General features: G+C 39.5%; 1 protein-coding gene across 9 annotated transcripts in view; it reads right to left on the bottom strand.

Moving 5' to 3' along the window:
- SYNJ1 (synaptojanin 1) overlaps positions 1 to 27,682 on the bottom strand; it is an 87,871-nt gene that overhangs the window by 59,747 nt on the left and 442 nt on the right. For 4 of the 9 annotated variants that reach the window (XM_044251015.1, XM_044251016.1, XM_044251017.1 and 1 more), the window contains exons 1-4: positions 27,206 to 27,241; positions 26,855 to 27,000; positions 5,005 to 5,091; positions 3,170 to 3,437 (exon numbers count right to left, since the gene is read on the bottom strand). In XM_044251015.1, the coding sequence (XP_044106950.1) occupies positions 3,170 to 3,437; positions 5,005 to 5,091; positions 26,855 to 26,978 (479 nt within the window). In that variant the 5' untranslated portion in view covers positions 26,979 to 27,000; positions 27,206 to 27,241. Of the gene's footprint in view, positions 1 to 3,169; positions 3,438 to 5,004; positions 5,092 to 26,854; positions 27,001 to 27,205; positions 27,244 to 27,682 lie in introns of those variants that run through there. The other 5 variants (XM_044251018.1, XM_044251019.1, XM_044251010.1 and 2 more) reach the window with 3 other exon arrangements.

Genomic DNA, 27,682 nt, shown 5'->3' with positions numbered 1-27,682 from the left:
CTTACTGAGTACCAGATAACATAGCATAAGTATTAAAACAATGCTCCTGAAACATTAATTTAATGCTATTCAATTAAAAGGGCCTACAAATAAATCAATTCATTTACATTTACTGTACTAGGAATCAGAAGAGAAGGCTAGATAATGCGATTTTTTGGCATATGACCTGTAGGTCTACAGAAAAGAAGCCTATCTTTTATATGTTTTTAGTATCTGTGCCCCATTCTGTTGTCTTCTTATATAATATATACATAAACTAACTTCTCAAAAAAACGGATTTCATACACATATCCCCACCCCACTTTATAAAGCTCTACTCTTAACGCTCCACTTTAATAAAGCTACTTAATTTTAATTTAAATAGCCAATTGAACTAGCAGCATCCATATCAATACGTGTCTAGAGTTTTCCATTACTCCAAATAGTTTAGCATTCTAGGTAACAGAGGGGGCCGTGTTTCCAAACCTTTCTGGAGCAGAAAGTTTTACTCAAACACAAGGAAGCCCAGTGATTAGGAAACACACCAAAGCAGAGTCGGTATGGCTAAAGCAGGGACAGGGGCTGGAGTCCTGCTGGGTTGGCCACCTTCTCATTCCGCTGCCTGCCTCTACTGGGCTCTCAACAGGAACCTTAGTCCTCCAAAAAAAGCACGTGGAATTTCCCAACCAACTGATCACCAAGGAAACTATACTATACAGGAAAACTTTCTGGCTGGTCTCTTCCGATAACAAAGCATTATAAAAAATCAATGTTCTATAATATTGAAGATTGGTTCTTTGAGTTTTAAAACTCTTCTGTTTTATGCAGAAATTTTTTCTTAAGTACTCTGCGCTATCTTGCTGTCTTAGTCATTAATACACAGCACTACTGCTAGACCAGCCGTTGCCCAGCCCTTCTCCAAAGGGTACAGGCTGCAGGACAGGTAAAACAGAGTGGCCGTGTGCAGTTCTGGAAAGCCATCCATGCAAGAAAGCGTAATGTAACTGAGTGGTGAGATTACTGCTGGTCTAACACTGAATCCAATGGCCATTACGTATTTTTTTTTTAAAGATTTTATTTATTTATTTGACAGAGAGAAATCACAAGTAGATGGAGAGGCAGGCAGAGAGAGAGGGAAGCAGGCTCCCTGCTGAGCAGAGAGCCCGATGCGGGACTCGATCCCAGGACCCTGAGATCACGACCTGAGCCGAAGGCAGTGGCTTAACCCACTGAGCCACCCAGGTGCCCCAAGGCCATTACGTATTTTCAAAATGCGACTTCAGTTTTCGTGCGTTGATCGGAGGCCAAGTTCTAACGTGGCCAGCATATCCGGACACAACAGTGAGTCCCATGACACGGCAGAGATCTAGGCAATATACTTGCCCCCACTAAAAACAAGTGGGATCCTATACATTTGTGCCGGTAGAGTTTCTCCCTCTGCCATCGGCTGTCATTTTTCTTTCCTGTCAATGTGTTGCTGCTTTATTTCTATTTACATTTTAAAACAACTTTCAACTGGCAGCAGCTTCAAATCTCCAGTGGAATGACCTGACTTGGGTTTTGAGATAGGTGTTTGTTATGACAAAACTGACGTGGCCATATCCTGGGAAATAGCTCTACTAAGCTATGAGAGTAGGTACAGTAAATGCATAAAGCTTTCATTTTTCTATGCCAAGTGAAGCTCAAGAATGTCAATCCTTAGCAAAATTGCAAAAAGTGTAAAAATCAAAACTCATTTTTGGTGACTCTTACCTGTCTCCTGCTAGAAGAACTCCCTCAATCTGTGACCTAAACTTGTTGCCACCTCCATCCTTAATTGAACTAACTAAATAAATAATTCCTACTGGTTCAACTTAACAAATGTGCTTAATTGCTGATTATTGAGCCAATGCATCCACTCCTGCTTAAAATTCTAATTATGGCAGGAAAACTTTTATCTCTTAAACTAAGGAATTTGAGCGAAGAATGAGCAGGGCGGAGGAGGGGAAAAAAAGTGAGGCCAGCTGCCTGGCCCAGCTGTATCACCTTAAATGTTCAAGGATTTCTATGCCTCCTCCATCATGAAAAGTGTGGAGCTGACATGAGCAGAGCTCTCTGCCCTCTCAGCTGCCCTCAACCCTTCCTTCCCCAGGCCACCGCCATCATCTCCTCCTTTGTGGGGCCCCAAGTCTCTGACTACAGTGCACCAGAGTCTTTTTTCATTCTGCCCTTGTTTCTCCTCCATGCTACTGTGCCAGGCCAAAAAAGTTCCACATTAGCTACAAAGTTTCCGCTAAAATTAGTTTCTTATCCTCACATTGTTGTTGGTTTTGAGCCCTCAGACAGACAGCCAGGGCGGATGGGTCAGACTCGATGTGCTCCTCAAGGACCATGGGTAGATGGTACAAGGGAGGGAGAGAGAAAGAAAATATACAGGAGGAACACCTTGATCTGACCTACTAAGGGAGACCCAAGAGCTGAGAGTCCTGGACTTTGGCCTTACAACATGGAAATAGAAAAAAATATAATTGCTACGTGATGTCAAGGAAAAAAATCAACAGTAATGCTGGCTGTGAACAAGAGAAGCACTATTCTAGAAATCTGGTCAGCTGCAATAAAGCAGTACTGATTAGAGTCACATATGCCTACCCTTCATGTGTACTTATAGTACAGCACATTTACACATGACAATGAAATACATTTGTTACCTACGTAAGTCTTCCTTTATTATAGTATAAAACTTTATCCTAGTATGCCACTTCTTCATAGTCTATTGCTCTTGAATCAAGTTTATCTACCTATAACCTTTAACTAAAAATAAGGCAATGTTATCTTGGAGAAACAGTCTTGTCTCTGCCGGAGACAAGATCTCAAAACTAAGAAGAGTAAATATGGGTAATGCAATTTGATTATAACTAATTCATTCTTAATTTTAACATACGTATCTTAAATATATTTCAGAAATGAAAGGTCAGTCTAGATCAAGAAGAGCAAATGGGTCTCATGTCCCATGAGAACTTCAGTAAGCTGGCACTGGATGTGTGACCCGCTCTACTGGATTCTGGAGCAGGGAAGAGCAGTGTGCTCAACCAGCAATGCCCATCGCCGCTGTCTCTGGAAATAACTGATGAACACGCTATGACCCAAATCAAACTATTGCCCAGCAAGCACATGACTACAAAGGGAAAAAAAATGTTTAACACAAACTTACCAGAAAAATCTATTATCAGTTGTGTGTTCTTGCATGCTACGATGTGCATTAAGACTCAGATCTAAACTGATTCCAGAGGCAGACCATGCAAAATAAAAGTTTCCCGAATTCAAAACTTTTCGCACTTCTGAAATGCGATCCTCATCTGAAGAATCAACTCGTAGTGATATAAATTCAGTGGAAGTAACTCGGAAAACTTCAGATTCTTGAATTTTTCCAACAGACATACACCCGGTGACTAAGACCAGGTAATGTAACATGGTATCACCTGCAAAAACCAAAGAATTAATTGGATTAAAAAGTCCCAATATTTTTCAGATTATTCAGTGTCTCCCAACTTTCTTGTCATGTCTCCAGCTTTTTAAATCTGACAGCATGGTTATTTTAAACTGCCATGGACATGTTTATATTTACAACTGGATTTTGGCAGAAGATGAAAAAAAATTCTTGCTTAAACACATTTAGTATAACACAGCATTTAAACATTAACAGAGTATCTCACATTGATGAAATTATTCCTCTACTAAATCTGGGGATATTCAAAATTTATCCAGTAAAAAAAAAAAAAAATATATATATATATATATATATATATATATACACACACACACACACATATATGTTATCTTCCCCATCTTTCTTTTATGAATGCCAGGAAATCCAGATAAGACAATAAATGTGGGAATTCTTTGTAAATAGCACAGTGAAAAAAAAAATGGAAAAAATATCAGTGTGAGCTGCCGCTGCTGACACATGAACAGAAAGCCCCTGCTAACAACTTATAAAACAATTTGGTTTACGAAAACTTTCACAAAGATTTTTCACTCATTTTGACAAAAATCCTATGAAATTAGCAGGAAGGCGAAATTCACCGGGGGTGTCCTCTGACAGTGGGCTCAGAGCAGGCAACCAAGGCTCTGAATCTTGGCTCCAGCACTCCACCACTATCTAGACTAAGTTCAGGGTCTTAACATAACCAGACTGAGATACTCTCCTTCATAAACCAGGATTAAAATAAACCTCGCTGGACTGTGACGGTATACCTGAGACAGTATTAGTTAAGCATCTAGGGACAGTGCTTTTTACATTTGAGAGATTCATAACAAATGACAAATCTCCACTTTACACACCAGCCTCAAAGTATGGCGCATGAGCTGTCACAGTGAGAAGGGTGCTTGTTCCAGAATGGAAACCAACTACCTCACTGTTAAGTTTAGCTGACTTTTTTTTTTTTTCCTAGTAAGACTTTATCAGTGATGGAAGCCATGTGTTGGTTTGCATGATGGCGCAAGCTCCTTATCTCATCACAGACCAATAACAAAATGGTTCACGGACTGGTACCAGGCCTTGGGCCACACCTGCGGCCATGCTATACAGACAAACTGGTAATCACAAAGGTTACTCTGCAGCCCACGGTGTCATTAAGTGGCAGAGAGAGACTCAAGCTGAGATCTTTTAAATACAAAGCAGATGTCCTTTCCACTATAAACCAGAGCAATCAGCATGGTCCTCACTAGGACATCTTTTCCTAAAACACTGCACCAAAACAAACAAAAAAGGGCAATACCCTGATTTTCTCTTTTGACAACAGATACCGATCTTAAAATGTTTAAATAGGACAAATGTCTCTGGAACTTAAAATCACAAGAGCCTGAGTATGTAGCAAGCCTCTGTAACCAACAAACATTTTCCCAAGATTAGCGTAATTAGGGTTTAAAAGATGTTACCGTGCTTTTAGTTCAAATACAGAGTATGAAATCATATGTAAACAGTCTCTCAAATCCTTAGAATTAAAAATATGGAAAAAGATGAATTATATTGAATAATGAACTTACCAAGATTTAATCGTAAAACACCTAAGAGTCCATATGCATCCAGTACTTTGGAGTATGTACCCTTGATTGCCTCTTTTTCTGCAGATGCTACAAAAAAAAAATTTCAGGGTAAGAAAAATGGCCTGAAACATTAGATTCTATTTAGCTATAAAGCCAGAGTCTCAAACAAAAGCTGCTAAATCGAAATCTGATTCTTTTTTTTTTTTTTAAGTAGGCTGCACACCCAGTATGGAGGCCAATGCAGGGCTTGGAATTCACAACCCTAAGATCAAGACGTGAGCGGAGATCAAGAGTTGGACAGTCCACCAACTGAGTCATCCAGACGGCCCTGAATCTGATACTTAACCTAAATGTATCACATAAACTATTTTCTCAACTAGTAACTCAACTGTCCTACTTGAAGAGTCAACAACTTGTCTCAGCACCATTGATGAATTAATCCAGCTTCTCCCAATGATCTGAAGTACTGCCCTGAATACTACTTGCATGTTTTGGAGGTTGTTTTTGAATCTTCTTCTTTGTCCACTGATATGTTTGCCAATGTTTACTACCACCACTACCCTGGGTTATCATACCCCTAGTGGACATTATCCAACCCTTCTACCTACAGTCTTTCAGAATCTGGCCTCAACCTTCTCTTTCTGCTTCTGCTTCATTTTTCATTACTCCCTTCTCCTTCCCACAACCTGCATTCTATGCTCTCATCACATTAAACTGCCCATTAATTAACCAAACGTGCTCTTTTAAACCCCAGCACCTTTGCACAATTCTAACTTTCCTCTTGCAAGGCTCCACTTAACATTCACCTTATATAAACTTCACCCAAGGCCACTTTCTGGAAACCTCTCTTTACCTCTACAGGCACAGTTCTTTCACAGAACTCCCTCTCCATGCTGCTGAAACATTTCCTATAGACCCATCACTTGTCTTTCCCATTAACCAGCCTGATCCTAGAAGGCGGGAGGGAACACTGTCCTAAGCATCCTGTCATCCCTGCCATTTAGAATCGGGCTTGAAACACAGAAGATGACAAATGTTGAAATGATAAAAGCTAATGGCAACACTTGACAACAGAGTTTAGCATAGGAATACAGATCTTCAGTCTGGCCTTTGTCTTGATTTATTTCTTCATAACGTTGATGTTATCTTACCATTGAATATACCCCCACAGAATCATATCCCTAGGTCAGGGTGTTGTGGTTACTCTATTGAAAAACAAAAACAAATCCTGAATCTTTAAAGGAAAACTCTTCCTAGAGCAAATACAGTTACTAAAAAGTTGACCCAAAAACTCCAAAGAAATATAAGCCACTGTTGTATCTCAATGGACAATTCCAAAGAATTCTAAAGTCCACCAAATCCAGAAAGGTATGATCCTCTTTCTCATTCTCTCCTTTCTCTTGTTTCATTCCTTCCCTTTCCACTCTCTATTCCACACCGCCAACTCACCTCCTGGCTGACTAGTTCACTCCTTATTTACCCTCATCTCTTGCCCTGTACCCCCTTTTCCTTTCCTCATTCATCTCCTATACAGAATTATAGTAGATTCCAGCAATAGTATGTGTTCCACATTAGAAAAGCATGCTATGGGGCCTCTGGGTGGCTCAGTAGGTTAAGCGTCTGCCTTTTGCGCAGGTGAGGATCTCAGGGTCCTAAGATCGAGCCCTGAGTGGAGCTCCATTGAGCAACCTGCTCAGTGAGGAGTCTGCTTCTTCTCCTCCCTCTGCACACCCCCCCCAGCTAATGCCCGCTCTTTCTCAAATAAATACATAAAATCTTAAAAAAGAAAAGAAAGCATATTATTAGATCCTTATGACCTTCCCACTTCCTGTCAATCTTTATGGCCAAAAAAAAGGGCTATCTTCTCAGCCTACTGCTTTGCCGAATACTCCTGAGTTCTTTGTATTAGAGAGCTTCTCCTTTTCCGCCAGAGCTCTTCTCCAGGGTTCTACAGACATCTCATCTTCCCTGCCTCCTTCACCTCTTTTCAGACCATCTACTCATAAGACTTCTTCTTAGTTAACCCATTTCTGTCTTGGAGTGAGTTGTGTTCTGCTAGCTGGCAGAACACGCTAAAACTAATTATTCAATTAATCACTCAATTAGCAGATACTGTCATAATTCTCTAGCATGATCATTAAGTGTGGGCCTTTGCCTTTATCAAAGCACCCCAAATGAAATTAGGGAGTAAGATTTCCCTAAGCCATTAAAATTATGGGGATTTGTATTTCATTCTGCATTCGTAGAGTTCTTTTTATGATTACACCATATACGTAAATAACAGTTACTCCTAACATTAAATGACAAGTGAAACATATACAAAATGTCACATTAATTTTAATTATATTTTGTAAAGTAAATCAGGACTGCCCGTCCCTAAATACTCCCTCATTAAGAGTACTGTATACATTAAGGCAAACATTAGGGGCGCCTGGATGGCTCAGTTGTTAAGTGTCTGCCTTTGGCTCAGGTCATGATCCTAGAGTCATGGGATCAAGCTCCACATCGGGCTCCCTGCTCCATGGGAAGCCTGCTTCTCTCTCTCCCACTCCCCCTGCTTCTGTTCCCTCTCTGGCTGTGTCTCTCTCTGTCAAATAAATAAATGAAATCTTTTTTAAAAAAAATGAAGCAAATATTAGAGACTTGTTATATCTCTGATGACAGAAGGCATGGCTTCCAGTGCAAATTATTAGGGTTTTAGAGGTTACATGCTCTATGTATTTAACACCACTAATATAGTAATATAGATATTACTAGATATATCCGTTTCAGCACCTAAATCATTATTTAGGTTCAAATACCAGCAACCAGTAAGATTAAAAAGAAAATGAATTTTAATATTAAGCCATTACCCTCCCTTAAAAACAACAAAAAAGTCATTTTATAACTTAAATTACCATGCAACAAAATGGTCTCTCTTCTAATAATATATAATAGTGATCTTTTCATTAACTGTGCTCCAAATACCTGAATATGTCATGTCTCTCAGGCCCCATGAAGAACCATCTATGAAACTGTTATCTGATTCAAACATGGCAACAAGTGTCATTTACACTTTTATGTTATATTCTAAGACTCAGGAAACGGGCCTACACACAAGCATACAATTTAAACTGAAGTGCTTATTCTTAGGTAACAGTACGCTAAAGGAAAGGAGAAATAATTTGAAGAGTAGATATCACTTTCCTTCCAAGGAATTTTTTGCTTTCTCCTCAAACTATTAAATGAAATTTTAGAGTGATGAATGACGTTTCAGCTGAGCTATCTGTATATTGCTTCTGTGGTGATTACGACAGTAACTAACACAAATTATTCAATTTTCACAACACCCCCATGGGCAAAATTACAACTATTTCCCTCTGACATGAGGAAACAGGCTTAGAGAGGTTATCAATTTGTTACTAACTTGCCTAAGCTTCAACAGCCTGAGTCAGAGAACCCAGCTTCAGGAGGGAAGGGATTTTGCCTAGTTCACTGCTCTATCCCTAGGGTCCTAGCTCAGTCCCTGGTGCTCAGCAGGAGTTCAAAGATTTTATGTTCAATGAGTTTGTCAATGAAATTTCAGAGCCATACGCAATTTTAACTCCAGACAATTCCCTAAGAGAAAACCGTATTCTTCCTAAACATTTTTTCTGTAAAAGGCTGTAAATATTTTCCTGTTCATCTGTACATGCTTCACAGGCTTGGGGTGGAACTGAGGGAGGTCTTTTGCAGGCGGGCAGAGCCCAAGCAGAGTGAGAACAACGGTTCCGTGCATGAATTTGAAGAAGAGGAAGAGAGGGCATCCACTTGGGGGAGGGACAGGCTGGGTTAAGTCTGAGCGGGGTGAGGAGGGTGGTGTCCACCAGGGATGTTGGGAGTTGCCTGGTATGGTAGGTTGACGCTTGGGCAGGGCAGGGAGGGCAGGGTGCACTGCAGGGAAGCCCAAGGCAGGGTGCTGGAGCCCATGGGCTGAGGGGGGCACCCGTACGTTGGAGGAGGCTGCAGAGACAACAGAAGAGTGGTTGGTCATAGAGGGGAAGGATCAGGATAACGGGAACCAGGTTCCTCACTGTCAGAGAATGAGAGTGCAGTACGGGAAGAGAGAAAACTAGAATGGGCACTCTGGCCTTGGCTGAAATTGGAATTACCAGTGTGAACTTGTAGTTTTCCAGACGGACTGAAAACATGGATGTAAGTGGGTGTGTATAACCATTTATACATATTCACACATAATTACATATTCTCCTTAGCTCTTTCCATCGACAGGGCCTGAGATCAGCCATACTCCAATGGTGGTAACCACAGCCAGCACCCAGATCTTGCTTTCTAATACCATTCTCCACTGTTAAGGACTCCTTGGAGAAATGGCTGGTAACAGGGCAAAGGCGGCACAAGATAAGCCTGGAATATATTCTTGTGCCAGAAAGAAAGTGCTCGAAGAATAATGGAGATGTGCCATCAAAACAGAAGCCAGTGGGCGCCTGGGTGGCTCAGTGGGTTAAGTCACTGCCTTCGGCTCAGGTCATGATCTCAGGGTCCTGGGATCGAGGCCCGTCATCGGGCTCTCTGCTCAGCAGGGAGCCTGCTTCCTCCTCTCTCTCTGCCTGCCTCTCTGCCTGCTTGTGATCTCGCTCTGTCAAATAAATAAATAAAATAAAATAAATAAAATACAGAAGCCAGTTTGAAGGGGCTTCTACTAGAGAAATCTGGAACAGTTTGAGCTTTAAAACAAATTATAATAGGAACAGGATTACAGCACAAGGAAAAGGCCATAACCAGAAGTGTGATGAGTAATGGGGATGTTTATAGGCTCTCGAAGTACCGGACATCAAAACACTTTTTATACAAGAGAAGGGTGTTTTCCAGGGACCACCTTAACCAAAGAATCAGAGTGAACACCCAACGGTAATGGGACAAGACAAAATAGTGTGCCCCCTGACAGGATACCATGGAAAGGACACAGCACCACTTTGGTAATATTCCTGCTGATACAGAACCTCAACCTGAGCACGAGGAGCCACGGGACAAACTCACAGTGATGTACACTCTGCAAAACAACTGGCCTTCATCTCCAGAAGTTTTAAGGTCACAAACATCAAAGATTGAAGAACTTTTCCTGATTTAAAGGGAATAAAGTGGCATGACAATTAATAAAATGACAAATCTGAACTGTATCTTTTTGTTATTATGAGTCATTGGGACAACTGGTGAGCTTGAGCGGAGTCTGAGATTAGACAGAAGTACAATGTAAACTTTTTTGATGGTTATATTGTAGTTATGAAGGAGCAATTCTTTCTAGGAAATAAGTAACAGTATTTGTGGGTAATGGGACATCATGTCAGCAAGGTATTCTGAAATAATTCAGAAAATAGTTCTTTGCACTGAACTTCAGCTCTTCTGTACCTTTGACAGTGTTTCCAAATTTTTTTAAAGAACTGAATGTAGTCATCAAAAATAAATTTTAAAAATACACATGCACTTTCCTAAATTAAGAAGCTTTTATCTCTACAAAGTACTAACATAAACTCTTACAGTACTATGTTATCCCATCCCCATACATTTTTTTTTAAGATTTGATTTATTTATTTGACAGGCAGAGAGGCAGGCAGAGAGAGAGGAGGAAGCAGGCTCCCTGCCGGGCAGAAAGCCTGATCAGGACTCAATCCCAGAACCGTGAGATCATGACCTGAGCCGAAGGCAGAGGCTTTAACCCACTGAGCCACCCAGGTGCCCCCTCCCCATACATTTTTTAATGGGGAAAAGATCCCCTTATTTTATGAAACTCCATGAAATATATAGAAATACATGCTGTAAGAGGGAGAGACTTAAATTCTTGTCCTATTTCTCTGGTAATTTTTAATTCTAGAAAATAACCTGGGAATCTTCCACTATAGAGATTATTTAAAATAAAAAAGCCATACTACTTTAAAGTAATATGTATAACTTTAGATAAAACACAGAATGTACAGATCGTTCACTCACTCATCCTCATCTTTCCTTTTCCCTAATACTTTCCCCTTGCATCCTACACTGCAGCCAAAATGAATAAAAAAGGAATAATGGGTGGCTCCTTCTGTGCACCCCACATTGTTTTCCCTCTCCCTTTGTTCACAATGTTCTTTCCATCTGGAACACCCTTTAGTCATCTTTGTGTTTCCAAATATCACCCATCCTTCAATACCTAACTAAAATGCCTCTTCCTTCTTGAAGTTTTTCCCTGATCGTGCTGGAAGTAGATCTTTCTTCCCATTGTTTTATACCTCATTCACTTTAATATGAATAGCAACAGAAATTGTCTCATTTCTTTTTTTTTTTTTTAAGATTTATTTATTTATTTGAGAGAGAGCACACGCACGCACACATGCGTGGATGTGTGCACACAAGCTGGGGTGGGAAGAGCAGAGGGAAAGAGAAAAGGAGAGAGAGAATCTCAAGCAGATTCCCTGCTGATGGGGGAGCCCAACCTACAGCTCCATCTCACCATCCCGAGACCATGACCTGAGCCAAAATCAAGAGTCAGACACTTAACTGACCCACTCAGGTGCCCCTCATTTCTTTTTATCTCAACGCAATACCAACCTAACCACAGATGCTGAACACCAAGACTATTAAGTATTCACCTAATAGACAAAAAACCCGGGAGCTGTAGCACAAAAGGGAATGTTTTGTGAATTTTAAAATAATACTTAAAAAGATAAACATTTAACTTTACTACCAGCATCCGAATGCCCTAAGTTTAACAATTCCTCACAGTGACATCTGGAAATGTTCAAATGTGATCTCTATGGCGGTACCTCTAGTGGCGTGAGGGTGGGAATGGGAAGGTAGGGATCGGGAAGACAGGCCTTGTTAAATGATTTCTAATCAGGGCTTAAACTAGTGGAGTTTATGCAATGGTAGGATGTGTCGAGAGCCCCGAGGAAAACAGAGTGAAGGAATGAGAGGACACGAGAGTTCAGGGGATATGGAGATACGAAGTTCAGGTTACTACTTGCCAGGGCTGTCTTTCAAGGTTATCTACTGGGCTTTCAATGAGGGCAACAGCCTGCTCTGCATTTTTTTCCCTCCTGTTCATGTTCATGTTGTTTAGTAAATAAGATGCTAGGAAAAACAAACTTTTCTTTTTTTACAAGTTACTGATTTCTAACCACCATCCAGACCTTGAGCAGCCCAGCTCAGGTAAGGAGGCCTGTACCTCTTGAGCTCACCTATTCAACACGTAAAGTAAGGAAGAGCCCAACCCCCAAAGTTACTGCTCTAACACCGCAGGGAAGAAGAGTACCTAACTCCCTCAAGGGCCTTATTTTAAGGAGAAAATCTCTTCTTCTCTCTTTTCTTATCATGCCCAACACTACCATTCACTAGGCCTTCAATTTCTTCTTAACTTTCCATCTAATGTGAACATGTAGTTCCTGAGACATAAAGCTACCTTATGCATAAATCTATTAATTACATTTTTCAACATATCCACACATCCACAGAACTGCTAATCTGAAGGTTCTCTGATTCCAATACTAGTGAATATGAATAAGGTCACAGAACAGAATTTAAAGCAAAATAAAACATGTGCCATAAACACTCTCATAAAACACATCTCATAAAAAATATTTATGGATGAAATTACATGATATCTGGAACTTACTTTAAAATAAGTGGGGAGGGGGAACTAGTGGACAGGGATATAGATAAACACAAGGGTCCATGAGTTGACAATCATTGAGGCTGGATGACAGATATATGGAGTCAGTGAAACTACTCTCCCTTCTTTGATAAATGTTTGATACTTCCCAAAATCAAATGATAAAATTTACTTGACAACATTCTTTGGCATGCTGGGTAAGTTCAGAAAGAGAAAACAAGATAACTCTGGACAGTAAGAGCGGAGGCTACTGGAATTCTAAGCAATCTGGGAGGTGCCTTCCTTCAATTACCCTAGACCACAAGTATACTCGTCAAAAGCTCAATGGGCATCCGGACTTTCATGATTTGAAAGGAAGCAGTTAGTCCTACTGCCTGTAGAATGACCCCATAGGGCATGCCTGGGTGGCGGTGAAGTATGCAACTCTTGATTTTGGCTCAGGTCATGATCTCAAGGTCATGGGATTGAGCCCTGTGTCTGCGCTTTGCTTGGTGTGGAGTCTGCTTGAGATTCTCTCTCTCCTCCTCCCTCTGCCCTTCCCCCTACTTGCATACGCATGCACATGCTCTCTCTCTCCCTCTCTCCAATAAATAAAATCTTAAAAAAAGAAAAAAAGGATGACCCCATAGCCCACTCTAAGGCCATGATGTAATCATCAATGATAAATACATAACAAATTGGGAAGAAGACTCTGCAATTCCAGAATGGAGACCCCAGGAAAGGTAAATACTGCTGTACTCTGCCATAAATGTTTTCCTTACATTCATCCTAAATCACTTAGCTTTAGTATCCTCCTCTGTTGAAAACAGCCTTGGAGAATAACGAGCTGGCCCTGGCTCGTCACAGAAGAGGTGGAGAAATACTGAAAACTACACTAAGCCATGCAGTGGTAACATCCAACACCTTAATTCAGACAACTTAACTCACTCAGTATTTTAGCTCTGTGCTGCTTTCAAAGTTCTTATAACCAAACAAATTATGACTGAACGTAGGCCTAACCTACGTTTCCTACCAAAGCGACAGGAAAGGAAAGAAGAGAGAGGCTACAGAGATAATCTATTTAGAGACTACAGAAAACACTCAAGAGTCTAAATATATCAATTGGCCTTTATCAAAACTTAATATACTAATTGTCCTCTAGCATGTTTCTCAGCACCCTCCTTTGCTGGAGTGACTTGCTTTTATAGCACTGTATCATATGACATCATCGGTATTATTCAGCATTATTGGTATCACATTCTCTTCTCAAATTAGAATATCAGGCAAAAAAATGAAGCATAAGCTCATCTCTGGAAAGTCAGATGAAAACACAAGCATATACCTATTTCTTGGTTCTCATGACTGTGACTCTAAAACAGAGGTTTATTAAACATAGGATAACTGGTGATCAGACCTGCACGGCCAACTCTACCACCTGAGCAGAAAGAAACAAAATTCACTTATTATCTGGGATCCCCAGGTGATTACAAAGTCATCTGTTTTAAAGTTCAATGGTACTGAGGATTAATTTTAAATGTAAATTTCTCTAACTTCTGACAATTACAATAGTTCAAATTAAACAGGGGCGCCTTAAACTCAGTGAGTTAAGTGGCTGCCTTCCCTCAGGTCATGATTCCAGGGTGCTGGGATCGAGCCCAGGGAGCCTGCTTCTCCCTCTCACTTGTGCTCTCTCCCACTCTCTCTCAAATAAATAAATAAGATCCTAAAATAACAATAATAATAATTCAAACTAAACAATGAAGCTACCTAATGAAGGTCCTGCTAACACAATGTCAACATTCGGCTGTGGCTCCAACCTTCCAGACGGGCAGCAAACTGTATTTTTTTTTTTTTTAAGATTTTATTCATCTATTTGACACACAGAGAAAGACCACAAGCAGGCAGAGAGGCAGGCAGACAGAGAGGGGGAAGCAGGCTCCCTGCTGAGCAGAAAGCTTGATGTGAGACTCATCCCAGAAACCTGAGATCATGACCTGAGCCAAAGGCAGAGGCTTAACCCTGCAAACTGTCTTTCTTCAGCTGAAACTCCAGACCAAACTAGAGAACGTCATTAAGAATGTGAAAGCAAGATTACACATTAGTATGCTCTTCCTAGAATCACAATTTGCCTGTGGTTGCGAGCACTGCAGTTTGTGGTTGGCTTATTTGCATACAGGTATCCCTTTGGGGTAGTACCAGAGAGCCTCTCGTCAGAGGATCTAGAGACGGTGCAAAACAGGCCACACTCATTTTCAAAAGGAAAAACTAAGAATTTAGGTGATTCATCCAAGATTGTGTAACTACCTGGCAGTAAAGCCACTTTCCATTTTATCATACATAAAAAGAAAAATTGTTTTAAAAGGAAAAAGTTCTCTTTGTAGAATTAAAAAATTAAAATTCCAGTTGAAAGACATTAAACTCTCCAAATTGATGTTCTGTATAAACAGCAAATCCCAATGTTGGCAACATTTCAAAATAATAGTAACCTTTCACTCATTACATAACAAGTATTTATTGAGTGCTTACCATGTACCAGGACACTGGCAAAGTTCTACAAAGAAAAAAAGCCAGTGCTCTGACACCTTCTAATAGGAAGATAGCTACTATGTAAGTAACATATGCAAAATCATAAATGATAGTAAGTACTATGATGGAGTTATGACAGAGTACAACAGGAAGACCTAATTTAAAATTATTAGGGGGACAGCAATGGATAGGCCTGCCTGCAGATGTGCCCTTTAAGCTGAAAACTGAAGAATAAACAGGAAGTTAGCCAAATGAAGAGTGGAGGGAAAAACATTCCATGCAACATACAAATACTTTATGACCCAGCAATCCCATTCCGAAAATACATCCAACAGAAATGTGTACGTATGTGCACCAAAAGACATTTATAAGCATGTTCATACTAGTATCATTCATAAAAGAAAGAATTAGAAGCAAACGTCAACAGAACCAATACTGGAATATTTATACCATGGAATACCACAAAACAATGAAAACTATAGCCACCTGCTACAACACAGATGATCTCCCAGACAGAACACTGAGAGAAAGAAGCTGGCCCCAAAAGAATAATACTGAATGATTCCATTTATGTTAAGTTAAAAACTGGATAAAACTAATCTATGATGTGGGGCGCCTGGATGGCTCAGTTGGTTGGGCGACTGCCTTCAGCTCGGGTCATGATCCCAGAGTCCTGGGATCGAGTCCCACATCTGGCTCCCTGCTCCATGGGGAGTCTGCTTCTCCCTCTGACCTTCTCCTCTCTCATGCTCTCTCTCACTGTCTCTCTGTCAAATAAATAAATTTAAAAAAACCAAACAAACCCTAATCTATGATGTAAGAAGTCAGGCAGTGATCATCTCTGCAAATCATAACAGAGAGAATAACTGGGGAGGAACACGAGGGAATCTTCTGGAAAGCAGGTAGTAATGTTTATTTCTCAACCCGCCAGTGGTAACATGGATGTGCTTATTCTAATAATTCATAGCATTCTACATTTATGATTTACGTATTTTTCTAAAGCATAAACACATTTTTAAATAAATACTGAGCAGAAGAAACAGCATATGTGAAGGCTCTGAGATCAGAAATAATTGGGTACATTCAGAACTAGAAGGCCAAAGTGGCTGGAACACAGAAACCAAGAGGCAAAATAGTCTTAAGACTTAAGAGGGAGGCAGAGACTCAATGATTTAATGCAGATCATCTTAAAGAGCTTGGATTTTAAGTTCCAAGTGGTCAACCATGAAAGGGGCTTAAACAGGGAAACAATATGATCTAAATTGTGTTTTTAAACAGACTGGAGAGTTGGGGAGGGGACTGGAAACAGGGAGATCAGTTAAGGAGGCTACAGTAATGATCCATGAAAGGCAGTACAGTGGCCAGACAGTAGCAGAACCAGCTAAAATGGTGACTTGCATGGATTCTCAGTGAAATTAGAAGGTTGGGCACACTGGACATGGTAATTGAGTGAATGTGTGAAGCTGGAGAGGAGGAGTTATAGAGGATGACTCTTAACTTCTGGTTTAAACAACAAGGTGGATGGACTGCAATCCACTATGATAAGGAAGACCAAAGGAAGAGCAGGTCTGAAGGAGAGCAGAGATCAATGCGACTATTAACCCAGTATCTGTTCCAACCTTTCCATACTGTGTAGTCCCCATTCAGGTTAGGGTATCATGGAAACCCTGACAATGATAGTAATTTCTACCTTATTTTGCTAATCAACAGCCCAATGCAAATTACTTATGATATTTCTACAACCCCAGCAATTCAATCAGGAAAGGACACAAAACTCGGTTTGATCCAGTGCAAGGGAAAGTGCATGTTCCTTTTTTGGGTTTCAATCCATTCTCTCTGATGGAAAAGCTGGATTTCAACTGTGTCATCCAAAATAAGTAATTATTCTACCCAGCTCTGTATCAGTCCCACACAGCTTTGCAACATCCACAAATCTGGTAAATATACTTTCCATCCATTCCCCAAGAGAATGATGAAATCATTCAACAGAATAAGCAAAAGACATGGGCCCAGTGCTGACCAAGGACAGACCGCTAATGAGCTAGGAATTTACTTAATTATAAGATTCATTCTTCCTATACTTCACACAAGGTTCTTAGGATTACAAAACTTTATTTACCTACATTTCAGTAAGGTACTCAACAGACTACACCATCCTATGGTCTACTAGTGAACAGAATATGAAACTATATAAAATGAGGTTCGGGAGGTTGTCAGAGAAGGCCAGATAGGGAGATGGGACTTTCATCCCTAACGGCCAATAATAAGATATCACCCACCTTAGTGTTAGTGGAGATAAAACTCAAAATAAATATTGGTAAGAGCTAGTTTATGTAAGTAAACACACTTTATATTTAAAGTTATATAAGAAAACTATAAAATGGAAGTGAGTATTTTAATAAGCATAACATTCAATATATAGAAGTATTTTATGTTTAAGGCAATAATTCAATCAGAAATATTTCCTTCCTTCCTTTTTTTTTTCTTTCCTTTCCTTCCCTTCCCTTCCCTTTTCTCCCTTCCTTTCTCTTTCTTTCCTTAGTTATCTCAATATCATCTAGGAATTTAAGGAAACTAAGTTTCAACCTAAATGAAGAGAGTAATTAAATGGTGTCCAATTGGCCAACAAGTTAATCCATCTCCCCAAATGTCATATATACTCACAATAATGCAACTAGTTCAGTGGCTGTGAAATGCACTCTAGTGTGAACACATGCTTATGTAACATAACAATGGCTTATCTTTGCAAACTCTATTTTAGTAGAAAACAATAAAACACAAATTCTTATTTTCAACCATTAAAAAACCCAAGCAGATTTAAATTGTCACCAATAAAAGTATAATATTCAATTTTTAAAGCTGTACCTCCTTTTGGCACGCTAATTACAAGGCTTACTCCAAATGCACTAGGCTACCCTATTTCGTTTCTTTCAAAAGCACAGTTTATTTTCTTAAATTTTGTTTAATTACCTTCAAAAACACAGTTTTAATGTAACTAAGTGATAAAATTTCATTGATTTAGACTATACCACCTCAGAATTGTTGAAAATGTTGGTACTAGATGCAAAGGAAAGCTGTACTATTTAAACTGCTACCCATTATACTTGGCTTATATTTTTTTCAGCTTTTGGGTATCTGAAAAAGTCTTTATGTCATTTTAATTGTGGTTGGGCACAGAATTCTAGGTGTATGGTTTGTTTTCTTCGTCTCTCAGTGCTTTCGAGACGTTGTTCTATATCCACTGGCTTGGATTGTTTCTGAAGAAAAATTTATCATTATTCCTATGTCTTCTTTCTTCAGTCTTTTCTATTACGTCTTTTCATATTCAGTCAATATGTGGGTTTTTTTTGTTTTTGTTTTTGGTTTTTTTTTTAAGATTTTATTTATTTATTTGTCAGAGAGAGAGGGAGAGCGAGCACAGGCAGACAGAGAGGCAGGCAGAGGCAGAGGGAGAAGCAGGCTCCCTGCCGAGCAAGGAGCCCGATGTGGGACTCGATCCCAGGACGCTGGGATCATGACCTGAGCCGAAGGCAGCTGCTCAACCAACTGAGCCACCCAGGCGTCCCCAGTCAATATGTGTTTTTTCTTGATCTGTTTTTAAGATTTCTCTCCATATCACTGGTTTTAAGCAATTTGATAATGTGTTTGGGTGTAGTTTGCTTCATGCCTCTACTGCTTGAGGTTCATTTAGCTTCTTGGATCTGTGGATTTATAATTTTCATCAAAATTTGGAAAACTGTCAGCTGTTATTTCTTCAAACATTTTTTTTTGCTTCTACCCCCTCCTTCTAGGATTCCAATTACCATATATTTTGGCCATATGTTGTTTTCCAGCCCATTGATGGCTCTGTTTATCGATTTTAGTCTTTTCTCTGTGTTTCATTTTGAGTAGTTTTTATTATTATGTCTTCATATTCATTAATTGTTTATTATGCAGTGTCTAATCTATTAATCCCTATCAGCATATTTTTTTTCATTTCAGAGAAGTTATTTTTATTTCCATTTGATTTAGGTCTTTCATATTTTTCTGGTTTCTTTAAGATTTGATTTAAGATTTATTGTATTAATTAATTAATGATTAGAGAGAGAAGACAGAGGAAGAGGGAGAAGCAGACTCCCTCCTGAGCACAGAACTTGACATGGGGCCTGATCCCAGGACTCCCGAGATCACCACCTGAGCAGAAGGTAGATGCCCAACCAACTGAGTCACCTAGGGCCCCCTACCATGTCTCTCCATAATGTGTTTATTCTTTCCTCTACTCCTTGGACTTATGGAGTATATTTACCATAGCTGTTATGATGTCCTTGTTTATTCATTTGTTTTTTGAGAGAGAGCATGCGCGTGAGCCAGTGGGAGAGACAGAGACAGAGGGAGAGAGAATTTTAAACAGATTCCACATTCAGGGCAGAGCCCAGTGTGGGGCTCAATCTCATGACCCTGAGATCATGACCTGAGCTGAAATCGAGTCAGATGCTTAACTCACTGAGCCACCTAAGAGCCCCTCCTTGTTTATTAATTTTAACATCTCTTTCTACAGACTGACTTTTCTCCTCATTATGGGGTGTGTTTTCCTGTTTCTTTGCATGTATGGCAATTTTTAATTGAATGCCAGACATTGTGAATTTGTTACAGAGTTGAATACTGCCTATATGGATATATACTTTGTATTCCTGTATTCTTAAACTTTGTTCTAAGATACAGTGAAGTTTTTTGGAAATTAGGTTATTTGGAAACAGTCTGATCCCTTTGGGTCTTGCCTTTAAGCTTTGTCAGAGAGGACCACAGAAGCCTTTAGTATAGGGCTACTCTGCCCCATTACTGAAGCAGTATACCCTTCTGAGTATTCAACCCAATTCCCAGAGTTCCATAATATTTCTCCATTCTGGCTACTGACAACTTAAATACTCCCAGTCCTGGGAGAGGTTCAGGAATTTTTCTTCCTGCTGCTTTTGGTGGTACTTTCCCTGCCTTGGGTAGTTTCCTTCCACACCAGCAGTTACCAGTACTCAGCTGAAATCTCACGTGGAACCCTCTGCACATTTCTGAAACTCTCTGTGTAGCTGCCTCCTCTTTGGTTCTAGTCCTGAGAATTCTCATTGCCTTGGCTTCCACAAATTCCCTACTCTGTCTCCTCAACTCAGGGAGACTGCCGGGCTTTCTCTGGGTGCATCTCCCTGCTACTGCAGCCCAGAAGCACTCCAGGTAATAAACAGAGTGATCAGCTAGAGCAATCGTAAGGCTCACGCCTTTGTTTCCCTTCCCTCAAGGATCAGTGCCTCCTGCCACCTGTTGTTCAAAGTCTGAAAACTATTTCTTTATTTTTATCTTTATTTTATTCTTTGTTGTGTAAAGTGAGAGGGTCCCTAGTATACCATCATGGTCAGAAGCAAAAAAATCCTGTTATAGTCTTGTACTAGTTATATTTTATAAGACAAGTTAGAACACCTGGTAGACCTGAAATTATATAATAAAGTCACATAATGGGATTTTATTGTTCAATGAAAGACACACTGTGCTTCGCCTTTTATTTTCTCATAGCAAAGTTAAGTGCTTTGTTAGCACTTAGGAACTAATTTGGCTCTACGTTAACAAGCAAATTCTGCTAGCTGGCCCAGGAGTGAAATGTTAATTTTTTTTAAAGCATAGATATTTAAGTTGCTGTTTACTTTCTGTTCTATCAAATAGAACATTCCAAAAATTACTTACAAAAGGAAAACAAATTTTTGCAAACGTAACACAAAGTAATATGTAACAAGTCTAAATTTTCATTCTGTGCAGAAAAAGTCAACTATAAAAAGTCACTTCCCTCAACTTGAATTTTTTTTTTCTTAAAAAGAGACAAGATACTGCAACTTAATCTAAAGGGCAATCATGCTGACTGCCAGCATTTGGCAATTAAAAAACAACAACAACAACAACTATACACACTGCTTGTCATCACCACCTACTACACTTGTTATCCAAAATTTTAGAATCTGACATTTAACTTGGATCAGCAAAGCAACTTTATATTTTTAATGACCTAACTCTAAACCAAATCATGTTCCTTCTCTAATATATTAATAGTTTGTAGGCAAAAACAAAGGAAGTTTAATACTTCCCTCATTAGAAAATACTACCAATTTCACTCTTAACTTTAAAGTCCGCTAGCGGCATTCCCTTGTTTTTGCTCTTCATTCCTTGACCCCCAGAATAACAACCACCACCCTCACAGCAACCCAATCATTAAAGTAAAAAATCAAATGATAGACTAGGTCATCAGAGCAGTTATTTTCTCTCTCAAGCCTCAGTTTGTACATCTGTGAAATGGAGATGAAAACACAACCCAGAGAATTAAATGGAATCAAGGGTGCCCAATACCACAGCTCCCTCAACTGTAGGTCGAGACTCTCCAGGACACTTCAACAACCTCCCATAAGAGCTGCAGGAGATTTTTAATTTAAAGAAGCACAGAGATACTCAACAGATGTTGCACTGCCCAAACTATTGGCTTGAGGTAGTTCAGAGTTTTCACATTAGACTGCAATACATTCCCTTGATGATACCATATCTTTGTAAAGTGGGTTTTCAGCAGTTGAGGTGATAAAAAGCAAATACCACTCCAAAATCAATGTAGAACAGGAAATGAGGGCGGATCTGTCCAGTCTGATTCTAAGGCTTAAAAAGCTATTCAATGCTCAACAGGTACGTGCATATCCCATTAGTAAGTAACTGGTTATTTATGAAGGAAAGAAGTTATTTTCCATTTACTTGCATTATTTTTTTAAATAGCTACTAGAGTTGTTAAGGCAGACGTATTTAACGTTTGGACTTAATTATTTAACAAGCAGAACTGTGGCCTGGGGGTGCTGTGAAAAACTTAATGAGACACCATGAAACAATAAAGTTTAGGAACTTCTGGCTTAATGTTGTGACTGACAGAGGAAGCTTTTAGGAAATGGCAACTATTATTTCACTATTATTACTTCCTTACAATGTGCAGTTTCATAAAAAAGTCAGTGTAATTCACATTCTGTAACAAAGATCTCCAGAATGTTGTCCTATAGTTTTATTGCTCATATTTCCATAAAGAAAAAATTAGGTAAATGAAGAAACTCAGATGAACAAACATGGGGTAAAACTAGGTCCAGAGTATAGTGATACGGCCTTGCCATCTAGGAAGTACACGATTTGGGTCCTGGCTGAGTTGGAAAGCTTGAAATAATCTTTCCACTAGACAGAAGCAATTAATTCTTACTTCCATAGTAGCATATATTGAAAAGCTCTAATATTAAGAGTTAGGAATTTATATCAGCACCTTCCATCTCATCTTTAAGACAGGTGATCCATAACTTCTGTTTTTGGATTATCCTTCATTTCCCATGTTGACCTTCTCTTCCCTTCATTTTCTACTTAGGATACAATTATGAAGTAAATTATTTACCTCTGCTGAAGCATGAGATGGGTTGAAAAATAATGGGACAGCTCATGAGTTTAATGCATGTTTGGTCAGACTGGCTACTTGTCCTTCCCCTGTTGTCGTCTTTTTGTGTGTAACTATAGAAAGAGGATGAAAACTGAACCTGACACAAAACTGGCAGATGGCTTTTTAAATCTCCTATTTGTTTCCAATGAAACACAACCTGTAGTGTTATAACTTGCTGACCATCACACTTGCTGCTTACACTGGTCCAGACACAGTAGACTAGTTCCACAGAGAACACACTTGCTACACTGCACATCTACATGTCCACAGACATCAAATTTCAGTTTAATTAAACAGTTTTCTGGACTGATAATTTTTAATGCCTTTTATAGCAGCAGTTCAGTCAAATAGCAATTCTTTAAAAGATTAAAAAAATAAGTTTTATTAAAAAGAGTACTGTAATTTTGAACATAGAATATTGTATTTTTGTCAACTTTGTAAGCTAGTTTAGGTTAATTTTCCTCCCCAACTACTCCCCCCGCCCACCCAGGGCACTAATTTAGCCATTTATTCCCTCAGTGAGCAAAACACTGTACTAAGCACTAGACGTACAGAGATTACTACGTGGGTCTTTTCCTCAAAAGTACAGCGCCCAGACACAGAAGTTCCACAGAACCTGAAAGCACTGTATCAAAAGTGCTATGGGACCATTAGCACTTGGTTCAGGCTGAAGTTTCAAGAAAACTAGTCATTAGCCCAATAAAAGTCAACAATAGCATTAAAATTCATGGAACACGGTTACTTTGGATAAAATTTGTAAGCTAAGAATGTTATCCCATAATCTATCCTAGAAAGGCCTATATAAATTATGCTCAGAGTGATCATCCCAACCTAATTACATCAGAATCTCTAGGGAGCTGGAGCCCAGGCAGCGCATTTATAACCCCCCACCCAGTGATTACGATGGGCATCCAAGGCTGAAAACCACTGGCTAACTAATTGAGTAAGTCACTGTATCATGACTGATTTAAGTTTAGAAGCCTAGCAACATACAGACAGATTCCTCAGGCTAGATTTGTAGAAGAGATTAGTAGATGCTCAGGCTCTACGAAGATCCATGATCTGAAATTTTTACTGTGTTTTCACTTGCACCTTATTTTTTGATATGTGCTAGTCATACAAAATAGAAGGTTTTATGTTGGGTATCTCTTGCACTTCTGGTATAAACCAAGAAAAATAAGTGACTGTCAGTTCTCAATGGTATGTACTACCTAAGATGTCTGATTTTGTCAACCTTAAAGCCAGAACAAGTGGGGCCTGTAGAAATCATAACTTTTCGGTGCATGACTGAGTCCTGCAAGGGTCACTTTTACCATCTACTTCCAAAAAGAACACCTGCACATAACCATGTAGAGAACCAAAAGCCAGCACTTAAAAAGGATTTATCCTGGGGTATGGACTGAGTTCTAGACAAATGAAGAAAAGGAAGAAATAAGAGTGAGATTGAAGTGGGCGGTGGGGCAGGTCCTCAGGAAGAAGACTTGAGAGAGAATACAGGTTTGGATTGGAAAGACAGAGAAAAGCATTCTAGCAGTCGTAAAGGAAGAGGGTGTTAACAGAAACAGCATGATGAAGAGAGAAAAAAAACCCGGTACCTTGTGAAAGCACTAAGGAGACACAAGAATTTCCTTAAAGGAGACCAACATCCACGCTGGACGAACAGGGTGGGGCCACGTTATGGAAGATCTAGATGGGCAGGTTGAGGATTTTAAACTTGACCTTACTGAAAAATGGGGTTCTACTTTGGTTTAATATTGTACACAATTTGAGAAGATTCTTCTTACTGATTAACAAGCATAATGTATTGAGATTAAAAGGGCTGGGATTATTGAAGAGAAAAAGAACACCTCAGTACCTTCCAAACACTGCTCCCTGAATACAACAGGCATTTAAGAAATGTTAGATTTTTAAAAATGAACACTCTATAGCACAATATGCACCTTGATACTGCTCCCAAATGAATGTCAAATTAATTTTATAGTCAAACGATTTATAAAAAGGTCTGTTAGCTCTTAATATTCATATTTTAAGTTGTTACCATGAAGTTTATTATAGAAAAGCTAACAACATATCCACAAAATTATATATCCATTTGTGCTTTCACCGAAAAAGGCAATATTTAACTTTTTCTCTTGACAGAACTGCTTATGCTGTCTAAATCTAATGAAAATAAATATAATCAGTAAATGTTAAGACAGTATTTTTAGTATTTTTTCCTTAAAATAAATGATAATGCCAAAATGGATGGTTTAGGGAGTTTGCCTTCTTAACCATTATTTGGCATAAAAGAGAGCTGCTAGACATTTGGAAGTATGATTATCCTTAGGTTTCCTAAGAGTAAAATACAGCAATAATCCTAATAACTATGGGTAATGCGTACTGTGTAAACATGTGACTCCCTATTATTACCAACAACCACAGTTGAAGAAACATTTAAAATTTAGACAAATTAGAAAATCAGGTAATATCACCAAAAAAACCCACAAGCAGCTAAAAAATATTTCACAACTAAACCAAACCATTTCACCCAGATATTTTTAATTAAGAATTCATCAGTATAAGAACTGTATTTGTAGCATGAAAAAATAGACTATGCAAACTAATATTATAGCAAGACTATATTTCAGTTTATTTAAATGTAAAAAACAGTTTGAATTAAGTCCATACTAAGTATAACCCCTCATATTAATACTTGTTTCTTAGAACACAAATAGCTCTTCCTGCTCACTCAAACCATGTTACTATATGTACCAAAACCACATACATTTCTTATACATTACACTCTGCTTAAGCTTTTCTATTATGTCACTACCCTTTTTTCCCAGTCAGGATAAAATTTTATTATTTTTAGAATATTAAGATCAGGTTAACATGTTAATAGGTTAATATTCTTTTTTTTTTTTTTTTTAAAGATTTTATTTATTTATTTGAGAGAGAGAGACAGTGAGAGAGAGCATGAGTGAGGAGAAGGTCAGAGAGCGAAGCAGACTCCCCATGGAGCTGGGAGCCCGATGTGGGACTCGATCCCGGGACTCCAGGATCACGCCCTGAGCCGAAGGCAGTCGTCCAACCAACTGAGCCACCCAGGCGTCCCTAATAGGTTAATATTCTGTATGCAAAAGTTAGGGTCTTATGTGCTCTTCACTTACTGAATCTGAAGAAAGTTTAACAGTTTAAAATATCTAGAGCCTTTTATTTGTAAGTATAACTTTTTTTTTTTTTTAAGAGCCTTATTTATTTGAGAGAGAGCGAGCAAGCCCGGCACACAAGCAGGAGTGGAAGAGGGAGACAGAATCTTGAGCAGACTCCCTGCTGAGCACAGAGCCCAACGCAGGGCTCAATCCGACCACCCTGAGACCATGACCTGAGCCAAAATCAAGAGCTGAATGCTTTGCTTAACTGACTGCGCCACCCAGGCACCCCTGTAAGTATGACTTTCAAATGCTATTTTTAATTTATAAAATATGACCAGTAGCTAAACTGATGCTAACAAGGCAAAAACATGGCAAAAAACAAGTAGCTATTACTAAAAAGCCCTTAAAAAAAACAATCACATTTCAAATAACTCCAAGCTGGAGTTATCTGCCAAAATCTTAAATCAAGAAAGAAAATTAATATTCAAATTAATATATTTATTTTTAACTTCATCCATCTGTCCAGAAAATAACCTAAACCATTCTAATCCACTATTTTGCTTGTGGTGCAGCAGTCCTTTTCTTCAAATTATCAAGGATAATTTTTTAAATGATGTGAAATCAATCATATCATCTCAAGAAATTTTAGAAGTTTACAATTCTCTTAATAAAAATGGAAGGGCCTCACCATAAGATACTCCAAAAAATATCAGATAAATAAGTACTCTTACAGTTCATTACTGTAACTGATATATAAGAAATCCCGTTCATTACAGTAAAAATGTCAAGCAAGCCTTTATGGGTTTATGTGACATGATATAAACTGTTAACGGTAATTCTTTGGAAAGCAAGATGTTCTTTCAGAAACAGCCAAAGAACCCAAGAAAGCAAAAACCTGTAACCAAACGTGCATTTCCCCTGAACCCCCAAAAGAAACCTGCAGCAGGGGACAGAAAAGAAAATGGAAGTTTAAAATAAGGTTTGATGCAAAAGAAAATAAAAACATCATCTGCTTCAGGAAATACAGCGAAGGGGTTGCCGGGGTCTTCTCTAGAGAATGGTTGAATCGGATGGTTTCAAATCAAAACAGAGACCCAGTCAGTTGGGCTAGGACAGAGGACTTACAAAGCACAGCTACAGCCCCAGACTCGAACATGAGACATTCCTCCTTATGCCTAGTTTCCACTATGAGACTGAAAGGTGGGGGATCCAGTTTGTGATAGATCCGAAATCCTTTGCTGAACGCCATTCTCCTTTCTTCGGAGGCAGCCCTGCGAAAACCAAGCAAAGCAAATGAAGCTAACGTCTCCTTCTGCAGCAAGGACCGCAAGGCATCCCGAAGTCCCTCCCTGCCAGGTTTGGATGGGGGGTGGGGTGGAAAAAAAAGGGGAGCTCAGGGAGAGAATGGTTTATTCCAAAAGATAAGCCGTCACTTAATTTTGACCAAAAGCCGGAGGAAAAGCTACCAATTCTCACCCCTAAGGGAACCTAAGGTTCGATCACTCTGAAGTCCACCAACGGTTTGGCTAAGATGAGTTTCCCGTTTACTTCATGTTTACCAAAAACGAAAGATTTTTGAGCGTATTTCGTTCGGACTTGTTTATCAGCTTCCTGCTTCTGGATTTGTCACTACGCGGAAAGGGAACAGATTCGGAAACTTCAAGCCGTTCCCTGGCCGGGGAAGGAGAGGAGGTGGGAGGGAAGGTTAACGAGGCTGCTTCAAAGCTCCTTAAGGGGCAGGAGGGAAAGGATTACCCGACACGAACGGCTCTCCCGGGGGCGGCAGAGAAGGGCAAGGGAAGCGGCACAGGTTAACGCTGCCTCCCGCCCAGCCGCAGGCCACCGCCGGCTGCGGGGACGGCAGGCGGGAGCCCGTAAATATGAATGGCCACCCGGGAAGACTCACCACACGGACCCGACCGGGGCTCCTCGGGGGTCCCGGACAGCCGACCC

This window comes from Neovison vison, chromosome 6 (genome assembly GCF_020171115.1).
Source record: "Neovison vison isolate M4711 chromosome 6, ASM_NN_V1, whole genome shotgun sequence".
In the NCBI taxonomy this organism is placed as follows: domain Eukaryota; kingdom Metazoa; phylum Chordata; class Mammalia; order Carnivora; family Mustelidae; genus Neogale; species Neogale vison.
The sequence above is the reverse complement of the archived record's forward strand: the minus strand, read 5'-3'. Positions and strand labels throughout refer to the sequence as shown.